This window comes from Phoenix dactylifera, chromosome 4 (assembly GCF_009389715.1).
Source record: "Phoenix dactylifera cultivar Barhee BC4 chromosome 4, palm_55x_up_171113_PBpolish2nd_filt_p, whole genome shotgun sequence".
Taxonomy (NCBI): Eukaryota; Viridiplantae; Streptophyta; class Magnoliopsida; order Arecales; family Arecaceae; genus Phoenix; species Phoenix dactylifera.
In genome coordinates, this window is record NC_052395.1 from 21153102 (window position 1) to 21172845 (window position 19744).

The 19744-nt window shown below is 37.4% G+C and overlaps 1 protein-coding gene across 6 annotated transcripts; it reads left to right on the forward strand.

The window, feature by feature from the left end:
- Positions 1-1835: 1835 nt before the first annotated feature.
- On the forward strand, positions 1836-17854 carry LOC103708141 (chaperone protein dnaJ 10-like). Of its 6 annotated transcripts, XM_039125833.1 has the most exons (11): positions 1836-2010; positions 2530-2628; positions 2742-2847; positions 4595-4654; positions 5078-5160; positions 5416-5581; positions 13446-13575; positions 16145-16303; positions 16398-16570; positions 16837-16917; positions 17432-17854. In XM_039125833.1, the coding sequence occupies exons 3-11, from the start codon at positions 2761-2763 to the stop codon at positions 17519-17521; spliced, it is 1029 nt and encodes a 342-aa protein (XP_038981761.1). In that variant the 5' UTR covers positions 1836-2010; positions 2530-2628; positions 2742-2760; the 3' UTR covers positions 17522-17854. The 6 variants fall into 6 exon arrangements, with proteins under 6 accessions (XP_038981761.1, XP_008791146.1, XP_008791145.1 ...); XM_008792924.4 differs by lacking the exon at positions 2530-2628 and having other exon boundaries at positions 2700-2847; XM_008792923.4 differs by lacking the exon at positions 2530-2628.
- The last annotated feature ends 1890 nt before the right edge of the window (positions 17855-19744 follow it).

A 19744-nucleotide genomic window follows, 5' to 3' on the forward strand; every position in this document is an offset into this window, starting at 1 on the left:
ATTACAATAGTCACTGAAATAATGGCTATTATAACAGTATTTTAATGAAAAATGACTTGCAATAATAACGATTTATCTTTTCCTTCGAACAAGTAGTACTTTTAGACAGCACAATCACTTTTAGAGAAAATTTTGAGAGAGAGCACTAGAATCTAAATTTTTTAGATTAAATAAGAATAAGGTAAAATACATAAAATATAATTTTAGTAAAATTAGAAATAGAGTAAAAATTGAGGATCATGAAGTTTATATCACTTTTAATATTTATGATTTTTTATTCTTCATGAAGAAAAAAATTGAAAATGATATTATTTATAGGATTAGAGTAGGTTAGATGAAATGGACAAGTGTAACTAAAATATTATATGATCATTGGTCACTCGTCAAGTTAAAAGAAAAATTTTATATGACAATCATTTGGCTAGGTATACTCTATGGTATGAAATATTGAATAGTTAGAAAATAATATATCATAAGATTAATATAGTTGAAATGAAAATAAATAAAAAATAAAGTTACTCTTAAAATGGTAGAGATAACACCAATTGAGGACAAATTTAGAAAATGCCGACTTAAATATAGCACTAATTGAGAACAAATTTAGAGAAGGACGACTTAAATAATATTGAAATATATAATGTAGGTCGAGGGATGCACCCGCATGAATGAAATATTATATATATATATATAAGGAAACAAACATATAGAGATAGATCAAAAATGATACGGGATGAAGTAATAAGGAGGATTTAATATCTCAATATCACTCAAAAATTAACGTTGAATCAAGTAGAATGGAGAAATAGAATTCATCCATTCCCAACTAGTGTTTACATTTTGCCAAGCTATTTGGATGAAAAGGAGAAAAAAAAAAAATGTATCCAAGCTTTTCATTCCTAAACTTGCTTTGATCTTGAGCTGTCGTCCAATATTCCTTTTGATTTTTTTAATATTTTATTTTTTGATTCATAAGAATGTATTTTCTCTAGTTTGGCCTAAATAAATCCGATTTCACCACGAAAGAAAAGAAAAAAAAACATGTTTTAATCTTTTCCAGAGTTGCTCTATTTTCCTGCCTTAAAATATATTGTCTGGGCTACTCTCCTGCCTCAAAATATATTGCTCTTTCTTAATTCATTTGAACTTTCTAAGTATATCCCCTCTCCTTCTGTTAGGCTCTCCCTCTTCTAATTATAGAGATGCATGGAGATAAGAGATATAGATTGATCGGTGACCTAGGGTTGTCTTGATGATTACACTAAATGATCACACTTTTCTGCCAATTAACTAGGGATTTTGGTTCAAATTTTAGATAATGCATCTACAAATATTTCAGCCCTTTTTTTGCTCTTTTATTTTAAGGAGAAAAAACGATTGATTATAAAACTAAAGCTGATGAGAGATCGAAAACACATCAATCATACTTCGGCTGGATCCATGCGCGCATAACCTTACCGCACAACAATGAGAGCGACCAAACGCCCCAAGTTTAGGTGACATGCGGACCAAACCAAGATTTTAGACAAAATGTTGGCCCCACAAGCAGTCGACCTCCAAGCTACCATTCAAGGTCGGGACGTGGGTTTACGAGCGCTGGGTTAAGTAATAAGCTCTCTTACGTGCGTCCCGAAAGCCCGGTCGCAGTACACGAGGCAGCCCCTTTTAACACCCGTTACCGGACAGGGATTGTATCTTTCGCACGAAGGAAAACAAGAATCACCTTCCTTTGCGCGGATCCACCGTTGGATCGCGCAATGGCCGCTTCGAGATCTGTGCAGTGGGTAATTAAGAAAATCGGAGTGCTTTGCGATCTGTGCGGGGTGCGATCCAATCGTTGGCGTCGCGAAGGAAGATCAACCTTGCTTTGGCGTGAAAGATACAACCCGAACCCCCCCCCCCCCCCCCCGGGTTGCTCCCGTCAAGATCTTGTTTACGGGAGGAAACGAGAAAAGGAACCAAAAATTCTAAAGATTTGGGAAGCTTCACAAGATTTGCCTGCCTGTTGTTGAGGTATTGTCTCCTCTTTCTATTTTTCAAAAAAAAATCGCATAAATAAGCCGTGATTTGATCTTTATTTTCTAATCGTTGCGATTTTCCTATCCTTTTTGGAGATGTGGTCTTCCCCCTCCGTTTTTCTCCTCTCCTATTCAATTAAGTTGTCCGTGCCCTATTTTCCTTTTCATTGTTCGGGGAAAACCAAGATTTGTTCTTCGTGTCGTTTTCTTTTTATTTGTTCTTCTTTTATGTTATTTGTAAATTTATTCCGCACTGTTTGTATCTTCTAACATTAGGTCTCAAGTTTTTTTTTTTTTTAATTTTTTGGGTTATCTTATGCTATTCAGCGATTTTCATTTATGTTCGAGCATTGACATTGGCTACTTTTTAATTCCACTTAGGATGCTTATCTTTAGCTTATTCAGATATTTTTGGGAAATTTTTTAGGCTTTCCTTTTCTTAATGTGTCGGGGTTTGAATCTGTACATATCTTTGTGTGATATTGTTATTTGATGTACTATGTGCATAGAAAAGATGAAAGAAAAGATCTATATGAACACATTTAAGCTGATATTCAAAGCTTTCTGTTAAAATTGCGGGATTTTATTCTCCCTCTTCCACTCCCCCTTCCAGGTGCGTGTTTGTATTTCATACTTTTAGGTATTTGCATATATTCACATGGTTTTTTTCTGGATTCTTGTTAGGTAGAGACCGGTAAGTAAAGCTGTTTTCTGGATTCTTGTTAGGTAGATAGATTTTAAAGCCATGGTGAAAGAAACCGAGTATTATGATATTTTGGGTGTGAATGTTGATGCATCTGCTGCTGAGATAAAGAAGGCCTACTACATCAAGGTAACAAAACATTCCGAAATTTTATTCTATTTTTTTTGAATCAATTGCATATTTTCTAATTTCAAAATGTGATATGTTGACCTTTGACATGAAAGAAGTGTGAATCATTACGGCTGCAGAGTATGAGGATTTTCATCTCCATTACTCTGAAGGCCTGAATTTGTTCTCTTCTGGATTTTCTTGATCCTATCAATATTTTTTCGTATCTCATATCATTTTCTTAATTTTGATATGAGCATTTGCTAATATGTCAGAGACTATCATTTCTAGGTACCATTATTGATGCACTTTATGACTACCAAAAAGATCAATTTATGCTTCCAAATATTTATTATTGGTGTCAGTTTTGAATAAATGAGAATTTCAGCATAACTATAGTACAAAACCCATTCAAATGGGTTCATTTTAAATAATCATATTTCTTGAAAAATCATGCTACCTGCTTTACTTGACAATTGATTTGGTGTTATTTTCATTTTTTATACCATATTATGCCCAAATTGTTTGTTAAAACTCAAAAATAGTGGATGATGCAATAGAATTCAGGTAGATATTTGTTATGTTGGCTAACATTAAATTTTCTAATAATGGTATAAGGTTTCTTAAAATTCAACAGGTTTTGCATGTGTTTGTGGAGCATGTGCATTTTCGCATTCATGCATGTAGGCTTGTAGCCTTGTGCGTATATGTCTATGTGTATGCATGTCTCCCTGCATGCATGCTGTCTTTTCCTTCATGAATGATGGTATGTGATGCATCTTGTTTGTGGCCTCCGAGTACTAGAATAATGTAGAAGAAACTTCTTGCTCATGCAAAAAATGAGCTCTCCTATTTCCTTCTTGTCCATGAAACTTCCAACTTGTTCGTGCATTTTTATTGTTCTAGTTCATTTGGGCTTCTCTCTTTTTTTTTCTCAGAAAAAAATCTTTTGGGGTTCTCCAGTTGTCAATGTCAGGTTTTATGGAAAACATATAAATTAAAAGCAAGTTTTATGGGAGTTTCATTTGGCTCAATCTTTCAACTATTGGTGGTGGTTGTGGGAGTGCTGGTTGCTGGTCAGCATGGCGTGTGTCCTGCCATGCTGCACCACTGCACTTGCCTGAGCCTTGCTGAAACAAAAAAGACAAAAAAATTAAGAAAATCTTTTTATAATAAAAATAAGAAATTATTAATAAGTGGTGTGGGAACCCTGTGCGAGTGATGATATTGGTCCGGCATGGTCCAGCACTTGAGACATTGGTTTGGTTGCTCCCGTTGAGTTTTGTTTTGTAAATTACAAATTCAAAACCTCAAAAAAGACTCAATCCCCTTACCTTCTTTATTTCTTTTCAGAAATATCAGGTGCAAGCATACATATAGTTAGTGTTTTATCCATCTGAATGTTTCTACACTGTCTTATACACTTCCAGCTGTAATAATTTTTTTAATCCATTTTCTGCATATTGCTGGTTTTGTTTTTTCTCCAGTATTTGTATTCTTGAGTTAGGAACAACTTTCTTTCAGCTGTCAAGCTTTATTTTGGCGATTGTAGTTGCATAAAATTTTTATCAATATCAATACTGCTATTATTTGGTTCTAATTTTAAGGATCCCATGGACTATTCCAGTCTTTTGTTAAATCCTTTTAATCTGTCATTTATAACTCTTTCATGATATTGCAGAAATTATACATTTTTGTTCAGAGTATGAGGACTGACATCAAGTTCTTTTCTTTGGGTATGCATTTCTTTCATGTATTCCTTTTGTAGGCAAGGGTGGTACACCCGGATAAAAATCCTGGAGATCCAAAAGCAGCTCATAACTTTCAGGTACACAACTTAGTTTTACTAACCTGTAACATGATAGAACTGTCAATGAGAAAGCCAAATCATCTAATACATGCCATTCTGTCTTGTGAGTGAATACACAAATATGAGATGCATGGTTTCTTGATCAGTTTACTGGTATTACACATTATTGTGGCTTTTACTTAACAAGCAGATATGCTTGTTTTAGATAGATGTTATATGTTTTGTGTGATTTTCTGTAAAAAAAGTTGAACGACGATTATTTATAGCTATTGCTCTAGTATTTGTTAATGAGTACACTATATTCATGGTCTTCTTGCAACTGGCCAAACCTGATTAATGATTTTGGTGGATGTGAGGTATATCAACTCATATGATGATTACAAGTGCATGTCTCTTGATGTAGCATACTGCACTACTGATTAAAATGGTCTCCATGCGAAGGTACTAGGAGAGGCTTATCAAGTCCTGAGTGATCCTGCGAAACGTGAGGCATATGATAGGCATGGAAAGGAAGGTCTTCCCCAGTAAGTCCACAATTTGTGTTGAATTGTTCTGGGAAAGTTCTGTGGGAGAACACAGCCTTCATGAAGGTTTTTCTTTTGTTTGTTGGAATAAGCTGGTGAATAAGTCTGTAGAAGTAATTAGGTAATGCTAATATGATTTAACTGTCTAATTCCTGCAAAAGGTGTAGAAGAATATTCACAAATAGAGAGAAATGAGGAAAACTGAAATGTTTATGCTGTTTAATGTTCATGTGTTAATACCCTTCAAAATTTCAGGGATTCCATGGTAGATCCTTCTGCTGTTTTTGGAATGCTCTTTGGAAGTGAATTCTTTGAAGATTATGTTGGTCAGCTTGCTTTGGCAACTATAGCTTCAGTAGAAATTGAAGAAGAATCCCAAGCCCCAGAAGTTCGGAGGCAAAAATTTCAGGAGAAAATTAAGGTGTCTTTCTTTTGACATTGTACAGACTAGTTTCATGGACAGAAACTTCACATGCATATTTTTTTAGATGAAATTCTCGTTTGTAAAAGGACAAACTTTTGGGTCATAGTATTAGAACAAACACATCTGGTCATTTATATGTGCTTATATACTTGTCATAAATTTCAGCCATTGATGCTTTTGTCATGTACACAATGTATAGGTGAGGATATCAATACTGCATTTTTCTATGATACTAAATTTAGTTCTATATTATGAAGTCTTTTTTGAAAACAAAAAATCTTTTCAGAAAGCCCAAGTAGCATATATCTTTTGGCAATATTTTCCGCTAGAAACTTAGCTTAAGCTTGTGAAAAACCTACTAATGCTATTTTACGTTAGGAACGAAGGGCGAACCACCCATTATTACAGTTATACATGTCCAAATATTTGCACCACATGAATGCTATTTTTTGTGAGGTAGTTGGATGATTGTAATTCCTTATCACTGATGTCATTTTTGTGCTACTGTTATGACTCATAACACTATACGTGCTTTTAGGTTTTTAATGGTTTCATGGATCAATATTGCATTAGCAGTTATTTTTGGTAATCATCCCTCATGGTTGAAATTTAGGATTTATTTGATGCCGTTAATGAATCATTGTCTTCCTTTTCTTTTTCTTCTTCTTCTTCATTTCTTTCATGGGGTATTGCTTTCACTTTGCACATTTGGCCTGCCATCTTGAATCCTTAACCTAGGCATGAAAAAATGTGCAACAAACTTAGGATTTGCCAAAGCACGCTTAGTTATTTGTGTTGCTATGTGCTTCTATAATCCTTGGAGCCTCATGACCCACTTATACACCTCAACCATCAAATTAGCCATAAAATGCATGTCCATCTTTTTATTGTGTAGAATAACTTTCATCATGTTTTACTCCTTATTGTGTAGGATCACTTTCATAAGAGCTTCATAGTTAGGCACTTCCAAGTCACCACATTCATCTTGTAAAAGAGTACTAGATGCATAGGGCCACCTCTGTAGCCAAGCACAACAATATTCATGACTTCCTCCTATAACACCAAAAGTCAACCACTCCAATAACCTTTCAATGCCCTATAAATCTGGTGTGGACACCAGTCCTAGATCTTCGATCAAGCACGTGTACAGTCGCAGACGCAGGAGGGCAGCCCACTCGGTGACACTGTGTCTGGGTGATGGATTATTAGAGAGAGAGCTTATTTTTGGGTATTTGGGTCTCTTTCTCTGTAGGGTATTTTGGGTATTTTGGAGATTTTTTCTTGTCATGTTGCCTATATAAAGGCTGGTAGGGCTTGTTAACATTTTGGTTGTTAGTGAATGAATTGAGTTTTTCCTTTCATATTGTTTGTTGGTGGATTCCGTGGGTTGAGCTTTCATTTGAATATTGTTCGGCATCAACTTTGGTATCAGAGCCAGGTTAACTTTGCCTCTATTGCCAAAGCCCTGAGGTCTAGTTGATGGACGGACCACCCCAGATCCCTCGTATTCGTTTGCCTCATGAGATCTACGTCGGATCTTGTCGAAGCGTGTCGCACATCGCACACTACAAACAAAAAGGGCAAGCTCTCTTTCCTTATTTTTTCATTTCCAACACGCTATTGACCTAGTCTTGGGAGCATCCCTTCCCAATTTGCCGCACTATCGGATGAGTCCGACCGAACATGCCGAGTTACAATGCCAGGTACAGTTCTTAAAGAAAGGATTTATTCATGAAAGCTTGAGTCGTTGTGCTGTTCCGGCATCGCTCACACCCAAGAAAGATGGAACGTGGCGCATATGTGTTGATAGTCGAGTGATAAATAGAATAACGGTCAAATATCGCTTTTCAATTCTTCGGCTTGACGACATGCTAGATATAATGGCGGGAGCCATGATTTTTTCTAAGATTGACTTAAAAAGTGGCTACCATCAAATTCGAATCCGCCCGGATGACGAATGGAAAACTGCATTCAAGACTAAGGACGGCTTATATGAATGGTTGGTGATGCCTTTTGGGCTTTCTAATGCTCCCAGCACATTTATGCGAGTCATGACATAGGTACTCCGGCCATTCACGGGCAGGTTCTTAGTAGTATATTTTGATGACATTTTGATTTACAGCCAGTTGAGGGAGCAACACATGGACCACCTCCGACAAGTGTGTCAAACCCTTCGTGCTGCCAACCTCTACACCAACAGGAACAAGTGCTCATTCTTTGTGGATCGAGTCATCCTTTTGGGTTTTATCGTATCATCTGAAGGAGTCTGCGCGGACCCGCAAAAAGTCAAGGTGATTGTCGATTGGCCTGAACCTACAAGCATCCATGAGGCCCGCAGTTTTCATGGACTTGGCACTTTTTATTGGCGTTTTGTCTATGGATTCAGTACCATTATGTCCCCAATTATGGACTACCTCAAACGGGGACACTTCCAGTGGAGGCGATCGGCCGCTCGAGCATTTGAGGAGATCAAGAAAAGGATGATGGAAGCCCCCGTGATGCGCCTCCCCGATTTTTTTCAAGGTATTCTAGGTGGAGTGTGACGCCTCCGAGATTGGGATAGGTGTTGTCCTCAGCCAAGAGCGCCATCCTGTCGCCTATTTTAGCGAGAAGCTCAATGCCGCTAAACAAAGATATTTCACGTATGACAAAGAGTTCTATGCGGTCATTCAAGCTTTAAGCTATTGGCGTTATTATTTGCTTCCATATGAATTCGTCCTTTACTCAGACCATGAAGCCCTCCGGTATCTCAACTGTCAAAAGAAACTCAATCTCCGGCACGGTCATTGCATTGAATTCTTACAGGAATACACTTTTGTTTTTCGACATCGAGCTGGGTCCGAAATAAAGTCGCTGATGCGCTAAGTCGACGGGTTAATCTTCTTTTCCTCATAAGTGTTAAAGTCACTGGGTTTGATAGGCTGAAGGAAGATTACGCGTCCTGCCCTGACTTTAGGAAAGTTTACCTCACCCTATCAAATGACACAAATGTCTCACTTGACAGCTATTCCCTTCGCGACGGATACTTATTTAAGGCCAACAAACTCTGCATATTTTGTACGTCCGTACGTGACTTCCTCATATGGAAAATTCATGCTGGTGGCCTTTTCGGTCACTTTGGACGGGATAAAACCATCGAGGAAGTTGAACGCCAGTTTTACTGACCCAGTCTCAAACATGATGTGGCCAAGTTAATTGGACAATGTAGAACATGTCAATTGGCTAAACATCGCAAGCAAAACACTAGCTTGTACACCCCACTATCGGTGCCTGATTGCCCCTAGCAAGATGTGAGCATGGATTTTGTATTTGATTTGCCACGTACCTTTTATAAGCATGACTCTATCTTTGTGGTCGTCGATCGTTTTTCCAAAATGGTGCACTTTATCCCCTGTTCCAAAACTTCAGACGCTTCGAACGTTGCAAAGTTATATTTTGAGCATGTAGTCAAGCTGTATGGCTTGCCGAAAACTATCGTGTCAGATCATGATGTTCGATTCATGAGCTACTTCTGGACGGTCAGACAGAGGTTGTTAATCGTAGTATGGAAAATCTTTTACGCTGTCTGGTGGGTGATCATAACAGAAACTGAGACTCCGTTCTTCCTATTGCTCAGTTTGCATACAACAATTCCATTAATGGGTCTATTGGTATGAGTCCATTTGAGGTTGTTCATAGTTTTCAAGCTTGCACCTTTGCACCTTCTTTCCATGTCACCGCATGCTAGAGTCTCTGAGTTGGCCGAAGCATTTGCACATCATCTCCATTCATTGCATCAAGAGATCAATAAGCGAATTGAATCTAGTAATCTTCGTTATAAATTACAAGCTGATCTACATAAACGCGCTAAAGAGTTTTATGTTGGCGACTACGTCATGATTCGTGTCAGACCCGAACGGTTTCCATCTGGAATCGCGAGAAAATTGCAGGCTCGTAGTGCAGGATCTTTTCAAATCTTGAAACGGGTAGGCCCAAATGCATATGTCATTGATCTCCCTCCTGGTTACGGCATTAGTTCCACTTTTAATATTGAGGACTTAGTTGCTTACGCACCTCCTTTGCCTGTCTCGAATGCCCCATTTGACACTCCAACTCCGCCTCCACCAGCTATGCCTGCCTTTGACCCTCATACTTCTCCTTTTCAACCCACACGGAAGGACAAGATAGTTGCTATTTTGGATGAACAGGTAATATCTACTACTTACGGAGGCCTTCAGCGTTTTCTAGTCCGATGGAGGGACCGTCTAGAGTCTGATAGCAAGTGGATTACTCGTGAGGAGCTGCAGCGGATCGATTCAGATCTTTTGGAGCCCTACTAGAGCCGCCCCCTGTCCTACTCGACTGAGTCGAGTTTCTCCCACCCCGAGAGAGTTGATGCGGACACCAGTCCTAGATCTTCGATCAGGCACGTGTACAGTCGCAGACGCAGGAGGGCAGCCCACCCGGTGACATTGTGGCGGGGTGATGGATTATGAGAGAGAGCTTATTTGTTGGGTATTTAGGTCTTTTCCTCTGTAGGGGTATTTTGGAGATTTTTTCTTGTCATGTTGCTTATATAAAGGCTGGTAGGGCTTGTTAACATTTTGGTTGTTAGTGAATGAATTGAGTTTTCCCTTCCATATCGTGTTTGTTGGTGGATTCCAACACCCCGCTGGTGGATTCCGCGGGTTGAGCTTTCATTTGAATATTGTTCGGCATCAAAATCATACACAAAACATAGACAACACCTTCGTACTATGATGGACTTCTTAAGAGGTCCAACACATATTTTGCAAAGCTAAATTCCAAGCTAACATGTTTTGTGTCACCTTCATGTCCAAAAGTGACTTGTTACAGCCACCATTCTTCTATTCAAGCACCTTCTAGAGTCTTGTGCTGGATCTTGAACTTGCTTTCTTTGTGCCTTGCCCATGGCTTGCATTTCTCAAGAACACTACCACCTAGCACCTTCATGCTTATGAGCTGTTTACATTGTTCAAAACCTTGTTGTAGCTATTCAAATCCAAGATCACCTCATCAGTGAACAGATTGACTGAGTCTAACTTTGAAGTGCATAATGTCCCAGCCTTTGTCACGCTACCCATATTTTGCAATCCATGGCTAACCAATTACCATGGAACTCGGTGAAAGACCTCCATGTGCATGGCCCTTTTAACCTTAGTTCGGAGCATGGGCAAAGCTAGGATAAAGGCTTTCTTGCCAAACAATTGAAAATGTTGGCTGGAGGATGATCTCTGATAGTTCAATCAAATTGTGGATATCCCAAGCATCGTTTTTAAAATCTTACGATTCATGTTTCAGGTCTTACTATCCATATCAGAATGGCCCTAAACAATCTAGATCCCATCCTTTGATCAGGATCAATTTAGGTTCACAAGTCCATATGTTGGATTAGATGTTCCTTTGGATCAACGTATCCAATTTAATTATGTTATTTACATATTAAATCGTGTGTAAGTCCATATTCTGTAATTTCTTTGGCTAAGTTATTCTTAAATTACTTATCACTAATAGATCTCAAATAGTAAAATTAGTAAGTCTATTTTTGAAGTTCATTGAATTAAATGGAAGGTGCAAGTTTTTGTATTTTTTTATAATGTAGGTTGAAGTCTAATCTTTGTTTATTCTAAAGCATTCTACTTAAAAGGATACTTAAATTGATAGATAGTCTACAAACATCTCGAATAATCAAATAAATGTTTCTTTTATTAGAAATACTGTATATGGGCCGAATCTGGTGACAACAAAAATTGTCGTATCTCATATATATGCTTTTTATTTTCAATATATATACTTTAGAGTTGGCTTATATTTCAATATTCCCATTTCTTTGTGTTTAGAAATATTTGAAAGAAATCAGAAAAATTTTATGATAAATTATCTGGTTCACTATCCGATCCGACCTAATCTAGCCCCCTCTATGATTTGCAACTCGGTCCTAATCTCAACAACATTGATCCCAAGACTGGTTGTTCCGTAGATATCCAAGAACAAAGCTACCAATAATTTTATCCCACTAGATTTTTGAAATGATCAAATGTGCCCTTCATTAGCAAAAATGGCTAAAAAAGCAGAGGCATATTTGCTCATTAACAAAAAATTGATCATAGTATTGTCAAATGTACTAATTAAGCATAGAAAGAGTTCTACCATTTTTTTTCTTTTTTCAGACTAAGTGATAACGTACACATACCTTTGCCTGACTCTCCCATGTCCTTAGGAATGTGCCAGCATTAGTGAGTTCGCACGATCCATGTAGTTTAGTTCGTTCTTCTGTGTCTTCGTCTGGGCCACTTTCCTTTTTTGCCTTAACTTAATTAGTCTGATCCAAGTCTTTCTCAGCCCACTTCTTATTTTCTGGATTTTGATTTTTTCCCTAGCCTAGTTTGGTTACATTTGGTCATCATTTCGATATACAATTTTCTAAATATAGTGTTTTCCCTTATGGTTTGTGTGATGTCCAACTCCTACTTAAAGTTGTCACATGCATGTTGCATGGCAATTTAAGTGGTGTCATGATGGCAGGGGCTAGACTAGAGGTATCTCAGAACTCTTTAGTTAATCCAAAGACTTGAAGAGTTCCACCTATGTTTAAGGGCTGATGTGGCATATTCGATGTGCCACCTCAGTGATCATTAGAATCCAAAATGCACCTCCAAAAAGTTTTCGTTGCCTGGACACCAGCACCCAGTTCCGAAAATCCTTGTAGGCTATGTGTCTCAGTAGAATATGTATAGGACACTTAGATACTTATAAAGTTCTTTTGTAGCTACTTCTAAAGATTGGGAGGGAGTTGTACTTGTCCAACAACGAGTTTGATTCCCTATTTTGATGAAAGAAGTGAGTGTTTGCTCGTTTTAGAGATTAGTCAGTGCCGAAACAAGTTAGCAAAATATTATTTTTCTTATATCCTTAAGTTAATTGGGGTGTTTGACTGAGAAATAAATGTTGAAAGATCTTAATGAACAATATCTTTTTACTATTTTCTTTTAATATTTAAATACATAATTTAGTTAAAGTTATATTTTATCTTATGCATCCCTATATCTCCCTTCTCCCTCTAGCAAACTTGGATGCATGTCCAGATCCCATTCTTGTCTTCATGTCCATACAACGCTATCAAAAAGCTGATTCCTTTCTGATTCCTCTTTTCTTCAGAATTACAATCCAACTTTGACCAATTTCTTTGAAAGGTTTAATAGTAATGATGGGAGTGAGCTACATAGCTCAATAAGCAACTTTCTGACTCCTCTTCTCTTCTGATTTGAATTGATTCTCTTCAATCTCTTTTTTATAGTTTGTCAGATGAACAATTTACGACAAACTTCTATCAACTGGTTCACATCTAGTGTTATAGTTATGGAACTATACAGGGCAGTATGGGGAAATATCATACTGACCCTATACAGTACCAGTACGGCATCGGGGCTTGGTTTGTCCCTGTGCTGACATACGGTATAGAGTGCTTTGCCAACTCCAATGGTGGCTGTGTTAATATATGAGCATACTATATTGTACTTGTGAGGCATCTTTGCAGGATACCCAGCCTTAAAACATATGCACATCAATTATGTTAAGCTGATCTATTGTGTCATGGTTGTCTTGACAGTCTAAAGCAATAGCCTAATTAGGAAGTTCATTATAAGTCTCTTGTCCAACATTGCAACATGGTAAAATCTAGACTGTGTATTTCTCCATTTGCACAATTTATTTTCATAGCAAATTGGTATACACAATGAAAAAACGTTGTGGTTATGCATTTATTCTGTAGCATAGATGTACATACTACCTTTTTTAACAAACTATGCTCCTTTGTTTTATTTTCTATTTTATATGATTAGCTTTTATCATCCAAGCGCAGGCATTACAGAAGGAAAGGGAACAAAAATTAATTCAGAATCTAAAAGATCGCCTTCATCCTTATGTGCAAGGGCAGAAGGATGAATTTGTAAGATGGGCAAATTCAGAAGCTCGTCGTCTGTCTCAGGCTGGTAAATTGTTCTCCTATTTATGAAGTTAATAATATTCGTTAGTTATTAATTAGCTGCCACTTCCTAAGTTGTGACCATTTAAATTTGTAGCATCCTAAATTCTATAGTCACTTCAGTTGAAAATATGGTTGATCAAATGGGGTTTTTTGCTCTTCAGCCTGTGGAAAACATGAATAAAAATGACAAAACCTTTGCTCTATCATGCTAGAGCTGGCTATGGAGCAGTACTAAAAACAGGGCCCTGAAAAGAATGTCCAGCAAATTTTGGCTTTAATTTACCCTAGTTATTGTGAAGTGTCCTTGGAATTTATATTTGCTTGTGTTGATGGTTGGGTTAGCACGGCATGTGCAGCTTTTTGGTAGCTAGGCATGTCTCATGTTGTAGTTCACAGGTTTGTGGTAAACCATGCTAATTCTTTGGAACATAGAAGAGATCTAGTCATCTTTGAAGGGAGAACTCAATTAATGGATGATAATCAAAGAGGGATATGAGGGTACATACTTCTTGTAATTGAAATTAAAATGTGGTTGATTGGGGTAGAGTGTGTGTGTTTTGGGGGCGGCGTGCAGACCATGAAACATGTAATCTGTAGAGATTCCATTTTCCCTCTATTTTTCCGATACCACTACTATCATACAATATTTCTAACCAGGAAGATTTTCCTGTTTATATGGGATAGGTTTTTCAATGGCTTGGGTTCGGGTAAGGTTCAATTCAAGTGGGTTAAACTATCCTCCACCCTGAACCTATTTATTTGTAAAAATAAGCCCAAGCTTGGTCAACTTATCTATATGGACTTTTACCTAACCCACCAACACTATTTGTGTTTCACTTTTCAATAAAAATAAAATAAGGCCAATTGGAGGGATCTAGGGATGAGTATCAAAACAAAGTGAGGTGAGAGGAATTTAAATGGAAAAAGAGAACACGATAGTTTTATTGGCATCCTTCATAATGGAGCATGTCACAGAGGAGGGCCAGGGTCAAGGGCTGTGGTTGCTGGAATGGAGGGACAAGAGGAAGTAGTTGCTGTTTTTTTCTTCTTCTTTTTTTGGTGGTGGTGGTGGTTGGGTGGGGGGGGGGGGGGGGGGGTGGGGAGGGTGGTGTTGAGGGGACTGGGGATCTGGGGGTGGAGGCCTGGGGGGTGTGGAGGGAGGTGGCATGGGCAGGCGGGACTTGGATATTTGGGGGTTGTGGGTGGGCAGTTGGAGAAATCAAGGGAGCAGAGTTTGAGGAGGGTGTTGGAGGGCATCATTCTGGGTGGCAGCTAAGGTGCAGAGGAGGATGGCGGTGGTGCCAGCAGTGAAGGGTTGCCCTGGTGATTGAACCTTAAAGGGTCCTTTAGGCTGAGGTGGGTGGTGAAGCTGCCTTACAAGCAACAAGATAGAAAATGCTCTAATTGAAAACAACGAACAGCAGTAGTGTTGATGGGGAGGAAAATTTTACACATATCTTCAACTAAGACCAATCCTAATCACTGAACATGAGGGAGGCTTTGGTCATTCAATAAAAATGATAACCATTTAACAGCAGCTTTGTGGGGCTAAGACGACAATTTTGTAATGGACACTGGCAGTCAGGTTAATGCTCGAATATTGGGTGTGAGAAGAAATATATGCAAATTGCAATTTTTGAATGGTAAATATGCGATGAGGTTTTTTTTTTCCCTTTTTTCTGTGGCAGGGGTTTGGGGGGAGCTTATTTGCAAAACTCCTGATAATATAATTTTTCACTGATATCACAAATAGTTAATTGATCTGTTATGAAAGGAAGATGGTGTTGGGAGGAGACTTGAAAAGTCTGGATTGGTCTCTGGTTATTGAAGAACAGTGGCAAAAAGTTTCATTGGGCATTATCCCACTATCCACAGAGGTTGCTGCTCAAACAAATCTTCCTCTTTTTTATGAATTTTAAAGACTCTTCAGTGACAATTGGCATTTAGGTTTTCGGAATCCTGCTTTTTTTTTGGCAGATCGGTTTGGCAAGGTTACCATGGCAGTTCATGTAGTATCAGTCACATCCATTAGTTGTGACATCCCATCCAAGTTGCCAGATCTCTCATAAGAATCTTTGGATGTTTTGCAATGGCCTCATGTGGCCTTTCTCGGCTGTAATACCTTGAAGTTTAAAGAGAAAAATTTAATAATGAATCTGACTTATTTATATAGTAGTATGATATTTAAATATTCCTAAAAATATGAATAATTTATATTAATGGAATATGGAGGATGTTAGATTTTTTTAATTTATTTTTTACATTCTTCTCTTTATCCATTATCCACTTTTCCAAGCAGCATTGATAAGTTACCCTAGGCCTTTTCATTTCATTTCTCATATGATTTGGTCTAGTTCTCATCCATTCCTCTCCTTTAATATTTTCATTGCTACATTCTTGACTCAAAGTTGGTTAACTCAAAGAAATAACTGAAAAAAGAAAAACCTATTCTAATTGTTAGCGATCTTGTATGTATTCCTAATGTTTGGCATTAAATTGACCTTCATATGTGATATGGTGTGACAGTATTTTTGACTTTTTCTTATTAATTGCACACACTATGAAATTTGCAGCTTTTGGAGAGGCTATGCTCCACACCATTGGCTATATTTATGCAAGACAGGCTTCAAGAGAGCTTGGAAAGAACATTTTATTTATGGGTGTGCCGTTTATAGCTGAGTGGGTACGAGATAAGGGTCACCATATAAAATCACAAGTTAATGCAGCTGCAGGTATGTACCTGACAATCTGCAGTTATTGTTCTTTGCGACAGCACATTTTGACTTACTCCCTTGCACCTTTTTTCAAATTGAATCCCAATATTAGGTGCCATCTCTTTAATACAACTACAGGAGGGGATGAAAAAGATGGATGAGAGTGAAAATAAGCAAGAGGACTTTCTGAAGAGCATCGAAGAGAAGAAAGATGTGATGCTTAGTTCTTTATGGAAAATAAATGTGGTTGATATCGAGTCAACCCTTTCGCATGTCTGTCAAGCGGTAAGGTTCACTAAGCTATGCTTTCAATCCTATTTTGTGGAATCATGTAACATGTATAACATCGGATGTATTATCGCTAACACATAGAGGCTAGTCTTCTCAACTGCTTTCAGATGATTGAATATGATGTGATGGTTATAATATGAGTGGAACATATGATACAACAATGAAACGGATAGCTCCATAGAATCCAACTTCACAGCAATAAATTCCTAAACAGTTTGTGTATGCTATTGACCTATTTTAAATTTCTGATTGTCCTTCAGGTTCTTAAAGATAATAGTGTTTCCAAGGATGTGCTGAAATTACGAGCCAAAGCATTGAAGAAGTTGGGAACAGTCTTCCAAGTAAGTGTTGTTTCCAGAACATTAAAATGCTTGCTGGTGTGATTCTGGCATTCTAAATAACTTTCACTCACCATGTAGTATATTATCATTAGAAGATAATAGATGATAACGAGTCTGGAAGAATATCACCTTTGGACTTTTTAATATAGCACTTATTAGTTGATAAAAGTACTCTGGAGTTTGATTTCTACATTCCAATGGCTTTATTATTCGTCAGGGAGCATTATCTTACCTGCAACTAGTATGGAAATAGTAATTTTATTCTTCATTTTTATGGCTTTCATGTTCATCTTAATGCAGAATCTCCCATCAATTTTATGCTGCTATCACTTTTGTTTTTTCTTCTTCTTTTTTGGTGTCTGTAGTATAAGTTTGTTCAACTGGCATCCATAACAACTATAATACACATTGTCGTCATGGACATGAAAGTAGTCACTAGCTGAGCTCATCGTGCCAAGTTATTTATGCAATTGCCAGTGTGATTAAATTGTCTAATTTATTGTCATTTAATTAGGGTGCTAAATCCCTTTATCGAAGAGAAAACAGCCTGCGTGTCGAGAATGATCCCAAGAAGGTTGCGACGTCATCTAAAGCAACCCCATGAGAATCGTATGTATGTATCGTGAAGACATGATTGGTGAGGGCTTCCTTTTCTGCTGGAAGATGGAATCTCTCGAGTGCCTTGCTTGGACTGTTCATGTGAATTGAAGTACTGTTATGCTGTGGTTTGTAACTATCTTCATCCTGTAGCACTGCACTTCTTTCTGGAAGCAAAGCAATGCCAATGCTTGTCGCTGTATCACTTAAGAAATATGAATGCCTCTGTATGAATCCAAGGCAACATTGTGGAGTATTGGTGAGTTTGTTTTTCCTCAAATGGAGAACTGGCTTTAGCTACTTTTACTGAAATTTAAACCATGAGTTGCATGTTGGGAATATATATATATATATATATATATATATATATATATATATATATATATATATATATATATATATATATATATATATATATGTATGCATGTTTTTGGTGTTGTTTTTTCTGAAGGAAAAAAAAAGGTGAAAAGATGGGACCCTAGATAGTTGAAGGTGAAAAGATGTGACCTTAAAAAGGTAGTTGAGGATGAAAAGGGATGACTTTTTGAAATGACACAAATGATGGTTGTCTGAAAAGTGGTGACTATTCAAACAAGTATTGTAACTATTTAAAGAAACACCAAGAATACTATAAAAGAGCCTCTCTACTGCAGAAAATTGAAAACAACACATTCTTTCTTTCTTTCTTAAATTTTTTCTCTTTTTAGTCTTGCCATTATAGCTAAACTCTTAGAGTTTTCTGGTTTGATATCGATAGTGCTAAATGCTATCAAACAAACAGATTTTTCTGGTTCCGTTGTATCTTGGAGGTAAATTTGTTGGTCCCTTTTGCATGCAAGTGGTAGGGGCAAATATTGTCTTAAGGAAAACGACATTGTAATGTATCTAGGAGCGTTTTTCTTTCTTACTTTTTTGTTCTTTAGTTTCTATGATCTTAAGATAATATTTTAAGCAATGGTACCACAAACTTTGAAGGAGTTGACCTTGGATTTCATGAAATTGGAGAAGTTTGATGAGTGAATTTCAAACGTTGGCAAAAGAAGATGCACTTCTTTCTGACAACTCTATAGTCTATTGAAAGCGAGGCAGAAACTATTGTTGCAGCTAGAGAGCGACTCAAGTGGGAACAAGATGACTATATTTGCAAGGATCACATCTGCAATGGCATGTCACACACACTGTTTGACATCTACAACAACAAGGCTACTGCAAAAGACGTGTGGGATACACTTGAAGCGAAGTATCTGTTGGATGACGCAACAAGTAAGAAATTTCTTGCAACTAAGTTTTTCAATTACAAAATGGTTGATTCTAGGCGTGTTTCTGAGTAGTACCATGAAATCATGCATATTCTCGATTAATTCACTCAACATAACATAAATATGGATGAAACTATCACTGTTTCTTTCATTATCGATAAGCTTCCTCCAACATGAAAAGAATACAGGAAAAGATTCAAGCACAAAAACAATTAGGCCAGCACTTGCAAGTTGAGGAGGAATTGAGACAAAAAGAAAGTCTCGAAGAAAAAACAACTCAAGCCTTGAAAGTGCTGACTGTGGAGGATGGGAAGCCCTCACAACCTAGTAGAAAGAGAAAGTACTCTCCCCAGGACAATGATAAACAACAACAAAAAAGAAGAAGAAAGGCAATTGTTGCCATTGTGGCAAACTAGGTCATTTTAAGAAGGAATCCCGCTTCTGGAAAAAGAAGCAACAAGCTATTGCTACGAACTCAAAAGAAAAGTTTGTAGCAATGATTTCTGAGATCAACATGATCCAAGAAGATGATTCATGGTTTGTAGACTCTGGTACAAAAGTCTCTTCAAGACCATTGAATTTGTTGATGATGGAAGCAACCTTTATATGGAAAATTCTGCAACTGTTGCTATCAAAGCCAAAGGAACTGTGGATCTTGAATTCACTTTTGGAAAAGTCTTGACTCTTACTGATGTGTACTATACACTTGAGATTAGGAGGAGCCTTGTATCAGGAAGTCTACTGAATAAGTATGGATTTAAGTTAGTCTTTGAGTTAGATAAGTTTATTCTGACCAAAGGAGATATTTTTGTGGAGAAGGGTTATTTGTACGAGGGAATGTTCAAGCTTAATATTAGTAAGATGAATTCTTCTGCTTATATTGTTGATTCCTTTACTTTGTGGTATCATAGATTAGGACATATGAACAATAAAAGAATGGATGAAATGATTAAACTGGACTTAATTCCAAA